At 36.0% G+C, this 11,162-nt stretch overlaps 1 protein-coding gene across 1 annotated transcript in view; it reads left to right on the top strand.

Moving 5' to 3' along the window:
- LOC119838991 (WD repeat-containing protein 44) overlaps positions 1-9,800 on the top strand; it is a 22,060-nt gene extending 12,260 nt beyond the window's left edge. The window contains exons 12-18 of the mRNA XM_038365162.1: positions 2,340-2,456; positions 2,905-2,958; positions 3,965-4,166; positions 4,776-4,952; positions 5,546-5,929; positions 6,412-7,002; positions 7,488-9,800. Coding sequence (XP_038221090.1) covers positions 2,340-2,456; positions 2,905-2,958; positions 3,965-4,166; positions 4,776-4,952; positions 5,546-5,929; positions 6,412-7,002; positions 7,488-7,628 — 1,666 coding nt within the window. The 3' untranslated portion in view covers positions 7,629-9,800. The remainder of the gene's footprint in view (positions 1-2,339; positions 2,457-2,904; positions 2,959-3,964; positions 4,167-4,775; positions 4,953-5,545; positions 5,930-6,411; positions 7,003-7,487) is intronic.
- The last annotated feature ends 1,362 nt before the right edge of the window (positions 9,801-11,162 follow it).

Raw genomic sequence — 11,162 nt, 5'->3', positions numbered from 1 at the left:
CGCACCCCGCGCACCCCGCGCACCCCGCGCACCCCGCGCTGCGCCGCTCGCCCTCCGCCCCGCTGCGGCCCGCGCTCTCCTACCTCTCCATCGACACTAGGTTACACTCGCGCCTGCGCTCGCGATCGCGCGTCACGCTTCATGGAATTTGACACCCTGTTGCGTGGCAGTAAAAAGTCCGTTGTGTCGCTCGTTACAAGCACTCCGCGCAATTGGCGAGCGAACGGAGTTTAGCTTCGGACAATTCGTTTGAGCGCGATCGTGTATTTAGCTGTTTATAATACGCCACACTACGATCCAATTAACGATAGGAATGCCATGCGAAAAATACGATTTAGTTAGAAATTATTTTTACATATCGAAAATTGTTTATTGCAGTTATTAATTAACTTATATTATTAATACAAAAAATCGAAAATGTTTATTCAGAAACAATGTTATTATTTCTTCAGTTATTGAGACATCCATTTGAGCATGGAAATTCTAGTGTAATTCGTTCGAATAACAATTATGACGTCACATATGGCGCTAATTCGATCCTATCCTTAATTGGATCGCATGATACACTATGCTTTGTCGCGCAGTTTACTATGTGGTATTGTGGCGGTTGTGAACTTGGGCTCGGATCCTTGAGCGATTATCGTAAATCATCATTGGCATATCAGTTTTTTAGGGTTAGGTAGGGTACGAGGTCAAATTCTTACAGGAATGAAATTATTCCTATTGTAAGCGAACTACTTATTTTCCCCTTCTGGCTGTATTCTGTTATCGGCCATTGTAATTAAATTTATTAAAAATTTAAAAATCTGGATATTCACATACTAATAATGACGGCGACCTGGATATCTAATTCATTTACAGTAAAATAATTTGTACGCTGATTCGCGCTACGTACGTGTACATCAGCCACTGTTCATGATACTATAATATAAAAGTACCTGGATGACCGAGCTTTGCTCGGTATTTTTTTTTTGTTCTAACTTTAATTATTCGCCAAAAAATAGTATTATTATTCGCCAATAGATGTCAGGAAGAGTCATAATAAATTGGGACTACACAAACGCCTCCTATTTGTTAAAAAAGTAAGTTTAAGTTGATAAAACACGAATAAAACACGAATAAGAAATTTTCTAAAAGAGATTCCTAGCTAGATCGATTTCTCGCCCGTCATTGTACAGGATTGTACCATATTTGTTATTTTTTTTATGTGATCGATTGCTAGAATTCGAAATATATCTACTATTTCTGCAATGAAATTATTTTAAATACTGTACTCGTATTTACTTATACGTCATGGCTTTAATTATTTCAATCTCATTCTAATAATCTCATATATAATTTACACAGAAAGCTATGTCTTTGTTAGGTGCGTTGAATGTCCACAGTTCACAGCCGCATCGTGGCGACTGTAGTGAGTTGGTTTTCATTTCAAATTGTACAGTGTTTTTCGATTTTATAGTCTAAGTTTAAGCCTTTAAGGTATGCTTTTCTTTGTTCCTTGGTTGATCGGTTTCTGTTGATTTTTAGTAGAAATATGAGTAGAGATTTACTTTTAACTTAATAAGCTTTGTGTTTAGGAAATTGTTGCATGTAATACATTTCACATTGTACTGTTGTTAGTGTTAAAATTTAATTTAGTATAGAATGTCGCCTAGATTTTTATAGATTTGATGACGTAACAACGACTTTGATAAAGACTTAGTGGAAATTCTAAATTAATAAAATGTATTATGTCCGTGTTTCCAAGGAAACCTTTTTCTTAAAAAATTGGATGAATATTATCATAAACTTGCAGATGCAATTCTTTATAACATTGACTCTCTTATCTGTCTGTGTTTTTTTTTTTTAAATTATGGGCGTGTTTTATGATATATTACTTTGAATTGAACTTTAGAGTCATTTATACATTTTTACTTTAAAACAAAGAGAATGCAATGAACAATAACTCGCTCGTTTTATAATTTACGAAATTAAACAAAATTTGCTCATATGCTAGGTGAGATAAAACCCACGAAGTCTACCTTTTATCTTTTGAGTTAAACTTTATATTTACCTGAAACAAAATACAAGGAAACTTTGCAAATGGTAATATACAAATTATTATTTTTGACCTGTGTTGTATAGAAAACCCTGTATCAGTACAGTCATACATATGCAACGAAAGATTTCAAATCTAGTCTAACATTATTGCCCTGTCTATCCACCATCGTAAGATATACCCTGAAATAATTTCGAGACATTGTTTTGCAAGGCATCTGTTGTTTTTTTGCCATTGTACCATACAGCTTCCATAACTTGGATAATTGACAAGATTTTGATGATAGTTTTGTTGATTCCAGGGAAACTGATGAGGAAAGCGAAAGCGTGTGTGCTGGAGGCGTTGAGGACGAGACGAAAGAAGCTAAAAGGGAGTCGGTTGATCGACAAACGACCGCCATCAAGCGTAAAACTGAGAAGTATGTATACCTGTTGAAGTCAGAAATTTTGAGACTCTAGACTATTTGTAGGATACCGCGTTTGGAAAAGATACACCATATGATACCAAGAAAGTTTTTATTAAGATTGAAATAGTTATATAAAACTTCTTTTATCTTATCTGATAAGAGTAAGTAATAATATGTATATATAACTAGTGAAAATACATGTTAAGTATTTGTTGTAAAGTGCTTTTGACTGGATATTAGATGACTAGAGCAATAGAAATCAATCCAAATGGTATTATACTTTCATCTTATTCTATATAAAATAAATATACATTTAAACTTCGTTATATACGTTATTGATGGCTTCTTAAAGTTCCAAAAAACAGTTCTAAGAAGAGGTAGATATTACTGAGTTAGAGCGAGTATAAATAGAAAAAAAAACTAAACAAAAAAAGTTATCTAACATAATTTCACCATTCAGTGTAATTCGAGCCGATCTCGTCAAGTGTCACTCCCAAGACAACATAAACATCAGGTGACAGTTTGTTTCCGCATACAGCCGTACATGCTGAGTGTTGCTATATTCTCGCCTCGCTGGAGGAGTAACAGAGTGCGGCAAACGCTTATGGGTCAACACTGGCTTGCCATTTTGTTGTTGCAAACTAAACTTCTTTTAGACGCACTGGCGTTACTATAAATAGTTTAGTGGTAAATTATTAAGGCATAAAACTGAAACACGAGTGATAGTAAATAGTAGGAGTTCTAGTCTTATTAGTTCACTTTAATGTATAAAGGTCATCTTTGTACAGACACATAAATTAGAAGAATATATCATAGACATATCATAGAGTTGATAAAAGTAACGAATTTGGTCCAAAGATATACAAACAGATGAACATTCTAGAAACAAAAAGAACACACTACCATATTAGCAATCATGACATGATAGGACAAGCTTATTTTAAACTACTGTTCTCAGAGTTTTCAACCGACTTCAAAAAAGTAGAAGTTTATCAATTCGATTTTTTTTTTATCCATTGCTTCTAGATAGAGTTGAGTTAATGACAATAGAATCAAGCTCTGTTACATCTTTCTTTTTTTATTACGATACATATAGCAATGCTTTTTAATTTTAAATTAAACGCCCAATTTGCCATTATGGTGAGGATTTTGCTTTTAACATTTATACCTAGAGAATATTCCAACACAAATCATGCTTTGTCAATTTTTGCTCCTGAAATCGACATTTTTACTATTGATACTTTTGAGTGCGTTGTTTATAACTTTATTAATATAAGTTTTGTTTTATTAACGACTTTTTTTCTTGTACTAATTTTAACACTGATTTTGATATTTGAATATTTTGAAATTGGCTTGAATTGCTATGAATTAAAAGTAACATAACTCCTAAGCATATCAAATTGTTCATTTTTCATTTGAACCTAAAAAAACTTAATACGATCTTAAATCGTAAAATCATCCAATTGGTGCTTCAAAACACAAAACTCTACGTACATATTCGCAATTTTACCTCGCAATAGGTTAAAGCGGTTCTTCGGTAGCACGGTAAAGAAGACAGTGGACGCGGCCAAATCGCTAGCGCAGGAGGTGTCGCACGCGAGGCACAAGGAGGACGTGGCGGAGATCGCGGACGACGTGCACGGGGAACACAACATCAAGCTGAAAGCGTCCAACTCGCACAAGGGGCCGTACGACTTTGATGGCTGCGTGCGATATGTTCAGGTCTGAAATGTGCAGGCTTGGATAACGTGGCTGTTGATATTGTTTTGTATTATGATGAATTTTAACGTTTGTAAATTAAGGGGAGTTGAATAGAATAATTAATGTTAATGTTTAAAGCGTAACATGGTTTTTGTGTATAAGATAAGAAGTGTGGTCAGCAAATTTCAAAATAGTTGTTATTATTAGGATGGGTTCATAATGTTCAGCTGAAGGTGCTAATCTGCATAAATTGTCTTATGACTTTGACAGCCACGTGCAGTATGTATAGATTTGTGACTAGCGTTTTATAACATTGCTGATCTAGAATGAAGTTTATGTTAGAAGTAGTTAGGGGAATATTTGGTGTGAAGGATAGGGTTATTCGTTTGGCTAGTTATCAAGTTAGACGTATTGCTTCATATATTATGTATGTCTACAGTTTGGTGTCCCTCAAGGTTCTCAACTGGGACCTTTGCTTTTTCGTTTTAATAGCCTTGATATAAAAATGGAAATTTAACACAAGAAATAGGATTCATCTAGTTTGGTTCTAATTGTTTTAGTTTATGTAAACTATATAGTTTATTAAATCGTTTGACACATTTTCAAAATGTTTATGTTGTGGTGGCGCAGGAGCTGGGCGGGGGCGGCGGGGCCGGCGGGGGGGGCGCGGGCGGCGCGGGGCCGGCGGGGCACGCGGGCGCGGTGTGGTGCTGCAAGTTCAGCGTGTGCGGGCGCCTGCTCGCCACCGCGGGGCAGGACCGCCTGCTGCGCGTCTGGGTCACGCGCGACGCCTACCACATGTTCCAGGTGAGCCGCTCGCACGAGTGCACTCGCTGGGAACACACTTGCTTATGTGTACAATCGTCTAAATATCAATACGCTTATATAATATGACCATTCAAGCTACTGGACATGTAAAAATTAGAGTAATATTTGACTATGCTTTATCTTTCCAAATTTTTCAAACATAAAAAAAGCTGAACGAATTGTGGGTTTTTGACGGGTATAATCTGGGGATCTTCAAGGGTAGAGTGAACAGGTACTTTCTAGGGAAGCGCGCTCCATCCTAGACTACATCTACGCTTACCAGCAAGCGAGATGCCAAAAAGATTCAAAGCCAATTATTAAGATATAAAGTTAGAATGCAACACAAGTAATAAAACCATTGGATTTATCGCTCATTTACTGATCAATTTACTGAGAAAAAAAAATAAAAAAAATAAATAAAAAAACCATTGGATTTATCGCTCATTTACTGATCAATTTACTGAGAAAAAAAAATTAAAAAAAATAAATAAATAAATTCAGTCATACGCAGACCAAAGTTAATATTTTAGACATATGTTACCGACATGAAAAAGACCCACGTACTTCATGTAAATCAAGTTCATCTCTTCCAGGACATGCGCACGAAGTACAACGCGGAGCAGAAGTCGTCCCCCACCCCGTCGCAGGAGTCGCTGGCGTCGCTGGCGCCGCCCCCGTCCCCCGAGCACTCGCCCCCGCTGGGGCCCGCCGCGCCCTTCAACCCCAAACCCTTCTGCGTCTACTCCGGCCACAATTCCGACCTTCTGGACGTGTCCTGGTCGAAGAACTACTTCATACTCTCCAGCTCCATGGACAAGACCGTCCGGCTGTGGCACATCTCGAGGGGCGAGTGCTTGTGCTGCTTCCAGCACATCGACTTTGTGACGGCCATCGTATTCCACCCGCGGGATGATAGGTACTTCCTGTCGGGCAGTCTCGATGGAAAACTGCGGCTCTGGAACATTCCGGATAAGAAGGTATGCTTTCAAGATTGCTGTTTAAATGTGTATTTTGTGCTTGGTATAAACGAAAATATGTATAAATATGATTATTAATTAATTACTTATGTAAAAATTGACAATTGTACGCCACATGGCAGATCACAGTAGAACTTATAATTATGTAATACCTCCCTAATAACCTGTGAATCACAATAAATCATTTTGAATTTGAATTTGAATTTGAATTTGAAAAGTGTGTTTGTGTGTGTAAACACACTTTATTATAAGTTATTCCAATGATATATTAGTATGCTGCACTGCATATATTAATAGTAGTGTTTTAATATAAATGGTGGGAAAAAGTTTGCCCTTTTTGAGCGAATACTTACTATATTCTTTTTACCAAAATTTTTGCTGAAACGAAAAATTTGCAAATGAAATATGGTATTGTTATGAAAATAAGCCAAATCGAGGATCAATGCGTAATCATTTCCATATTCTTCATACAAATTTTCCAGGTGGCCGTTTGGAACGAAGTGGACGGCAAAACGAAGCTGATAACAGCGGCGAACTTCTGCCAGAACGGCAAGTTCGCCGTCGTCGGCACGTACGACGGCCGCTGCATCTTCTACACCACCGACCAGCTGAAGTATCACACGCAAATCGACGTCCGCTCCACCAGGGGGAAGAACTCCACCGGCCGGAAGATCAGCGGCATCGAGCCCATGCCCAACGACGACAAAATCCTCGTGACGTCCAACGACAGCCGCATCCGGCTGTACGACCTGCGCGACTTGAACCTGTCCTGCAAGTACAAGGGCTACGTGAACGTCTCCAGCCAGATCAAAGCGTCCTTCTCCCACGACGGGAAGTACATAGTGAGCGGCTCGGAGAACCAGTGCATCTACATATGGAAGACGTGCCACGACTACTCCAAATTCACGTCGGTGCGCCGCGACCGGAACGACTTCTGGGAGGGGGTCAAGGCGCACAACGCGGTGGTCACGTGCGCCATATTCGCGCCCAACCCGGACCACATGATCCGCATGATCAGCGAGCGGGAGGAGAAGCTGAATGCGGGCAAGAGTCGGGAGGAGAAAGAGGATGTGGTGAGTTGCTTTGTTTCTGATGTTAGATGTTTGTGGCGTAATGTTATCGCGTTTATATCGATATAAAATACATAAAAATAATGAAATAATTTTCAACATTAATATGACATAAACTATCGGTTGATACAAATATATTTATTACATTTATATAACTGAGTCATTAATAGAATTGACAATGTTTTTATGATTTAACCAATTTTCAATTTTTTTTCTTTTAACCCACTTGCAAGTTCACCCCACTTACTCCACCAAGGCACTTGCAGTTGGCGACCAAACCAACTAAATCGCGTCTTGCTGGCGGACCATAACTTAATATTTATATTCATTTATGTAAAATGGTAAATTTCAAAACTCTTTCAACTTTCGAAACTTCAAATCTCTTTCGTTAAAGAAATGACAAAATTCAAAATACCGATTAATTTAATGTTCATTTATGTAAAATCTCTTTGAAAGCTTAGACTGACTTTAGATAAATCTGATTCCAGAAGGGTCCGGAAGGCGGCATGGTGTCGTCGTCGCAGACGGGCCACGTGCTGGTGAGCGCGGACTTCAGCGGCGCCATCCGCGTCTTCGTGCACAAGGCCAAGCCCAAGCACTCCTCGCTGCCGGCCTCCGCGCTCGCATAACTTTCATTCGTTCATTTCATTCATTTCGTTCGTTCATTTCATTCATCAATCATTCAATCGTTCGTTTCATTCATTCATTCGTTCAATCGTTCGTTCGTCAATTCAATAATGCTACAAATTTATCATTCGCGATTTTTTTTTTATTTAAGGTTGCTGACAATGCTCCCGATAAAGTATTTGACGATGTGACGGTAATTTGCATACATCATAAGTATTAACTGATAGATAAGAGCAACGGAACATATCCAGAAGTTGTGAGTGCGGCCACAAATTGTCCGCCATAATCAGGGCGGACAGTTTTGTGAAAAGTCTTCGTCATCCCAGACTCCGTCCTTCGCTCTCGCTAACAAGAACATAACGCATCGGTCTGATCCTTTACGTTCCCGCTCGTGACGTAAAAGCGCCAATATGAATTCGTTTTGGTATCCGCTTACACTTGTGACAATGACCACAAACATTCGGGATCTATTTATGACTTTAAATTGTGACTGTATGGCAGATAAAAATGGATTGTTGAAGTCTTTTAATTTATATGCAATGTCTGTTGGTGTAATCGGTATGGGAACTCGGAACACAAGTGCAATGTGCAATAAAAGAAATCATTAAAAAATTAGATACATCAAGAACATTTTTGACGATTCTAAGATTTTTAAGCGTTTTGTATTGTTTTCTGCCTAAAGAGGAAAACAGGCCAGAAACTTTCAAGCATGCTTAAGTAAAACACTATCTGTAGATAATTTACATAATGTATTGAACGAATATAACTATAATATTAACAACTAACTCTCTGTTATATCACAATACGTCATCCCGAATCGCGTTATTATAAAACCATTTGATATGTTGTTAAATGTTTTCTATAATTTCGATGTTTCGATGTTTTAAAATTTGGTCGTTTGTCCAATGTAATTTAGTATAAACTTATTATTGTAAACCTATTCTATTTGATATATCAAACATAAATCCAGATAGAACGGTGAAAGAATATAAAAATACAAAGAAAAAGTTACTAATATGATAACAATAAAAAAACTTCATTTATTTTATATCGAAGCTCGTTATTCCCGTAAAAAATTAACTTTTTCAGCAACAATTAAAAATTTCAATCCATACCATTTGTATAGGATTCGGTATAATGTGGATTATAGCACATATTCACGTATATTCAGCTGTTGTTAAAAATAGCCCAGACTTGATTGTGTGAAATTTTATAATCAAACATATTTTTTGAGGCATCCCTATTTATATATGTTCAGAACCACGTTCTATTTGATACAAATTAATTTTGACACCGTATTCATTTGAGCAAAGGTTGACCTTATGTGGGATATTAGACTATGGAAACGAGGAATGATAAAAATTCTTAACCAAATGTGACTGTCACTACAATAAAGGCATCGCTGTTGGTATTTTGGAAAAACGGTGAATCTTTATGTTCTTTTTATATTAATAAAAGATACAGCTGGAATGGTTGGCAATAAGTGAGGAAAGAAAGCTGCTTTCTAAACTGATTGAAAAATGTATAGTTTCAGCGTTCAATACACTTCAAAATTACTTGCATTTAAGTAAAAATAAATTGTCTCCCTTTATTTTGAGCCACTTTGAAAAATCTTGAATTTATGAGATTTAAGCCATGAATCGTATGACCCTATACGCACATAAATAACAGAATTCAATTTAGTGGTTATTCTTTAATCGACCAAATTAATATTTATATATCACGTTTGTGTTTAAAACTAATGGGTTGTTATCACGGATTACCAAATGATAATCGAATTATGTCTTTAGTTATAATAGAATATAAATAACTTATAAATGTATAACAATTATTATTATGACTTAAAAAGTAAACACCTTCTCTATAAAACCATATTATAAATTATGTTAGTTATTTCAATAAAATTGTGTTAAAAAAGTATTTAATGCTAACATATGCTTAAATCGTGTATAATTTATTTTCGTATTTATCAAAAAATGTATTAAAGTGTATTTGTATATTTGTTAGGAAGTTATACACCAATTAATATCTCGTTTATTTTGTATAAGTTCTTGCCTCTAAATATTGTGATTAATAAAATAAGTGTACATTAATAGTTGTATAGATCGCGATGCCATTGTATTGTATGTTTAACTGGCATTTATATTTGAACATAAATGGGTATATAACATGTTCATATGAATTTTATTTCCTTTTACCACATTGCTTATAAGAATGTCTAGTGCCGCATACACGATAACATGCTAGGCCTTGTAATTTTATTTATTTCTTGTACAATTTCAGTTTTTAGTCGGAATTGCCACAATTGTATACACACACTTAAATTATAATGTAGTCTGTCGATAATTGTGATTTAGATTTTGGCTTTATACTTTTAAATAATCCGGACTATGGCTGGAGCATAATGGCCATAAGCTTCCCGGAAGGAACTCTTCGACAAGTAACCTGCAATTGACTTACGCCTGGGAAAAGTAAACTCGGCATAATACATGACTGCGATGTATTCGCATTAGTCTAACAAAATATAATGCTTTTCCTCTCCTCTCCCAGTTAAGAACCCGAGTGACAAAAATTTTCTATTTTATATATCTATTTAAAAAAATTATAAATATTTATATTTTATTGTGGAGCAAGTCACGTGTGTTTTGTATATAATATACCTGATACTATGCAACTACAAACCCACCCTATACATCTATCGAATAAAATTGCATCCTCTGAGAAACCTTCGGCCTGCAATCTACGGCCTAAAAATGTAACATTTCAAACAACAAATTCTTATTATTTATGGTTATAATTTTATGGCAAGAGGCATAAACTACCAATGTTACATTTCGTTTATAACCTATCCAGAGAACGGAGTAGATTATCATATAATCAAAGTGTGACATTCTTTAAAACTTCATTTATTAAACATCATGTAAATGACAAGGAATGTATTAAACTTAAATATCAAAAACATAAATATCTCTTACACACAGAACATACTTATTACAACAAGACACATTAATTTCCATTCTTATAATATCGTTAAAAAAATCATTTCAGACATTTTTACATTATAAAGTATAAATACAGATAAAACACTATATTTTGAAACACACAACGGTGGGCGGAATCACACAGGGATAAAACCCTAAAAACATATTGCTATTTAGGAATTACTTACTCCATTGTAAATGTAAATTATTGAGTTTTTAAGGCGGTATCATTTGCACTATATTGCATTGTACTGTATTATAAACTGACTGTCGGCCCCGGCTTTCCCTGTAGTACATATATAGCCTGTGTTACTTTCTAATGTTGAGTGAATTTTTGATAGAGGTGAAATAGATTTTTTGTAAAAACAAACATACATATAAATTCACAAATGTTTCCTCTTTATAATGTAATCTTTAAATTAGTTTATTAACTTTCGGCGGTATTTCTTCATTCCGGACCATTCAGCCCATTTGGCTGATGCCCAATTCTCTACGCACCCTACAATCCATCAATCTGGACCTTATCTAGATCTAGCTCAGAACACAATAGCCTAA

Source organism: Zerene cesonia, chromosome 3 (assembly GCF_012273895.1).
Source record: "Zerene cesonia ecotype Mississippi chromosome 3, Zerene_cesonia_1.1, whole genome shotgun sequence".
In the NCBI taxonomy this organism is placed as follows: Eukaryota; Metazoa; Arthropoda; class Insecta; order Lepidoptera; family Pieridae; genus Zerene; species Zerene cesonia.
The sequence above is the reverse complement of the archived record's forward strand: the minus strand, read 5'-3'. Positions and strand labels throughout refer to the sequence as shown.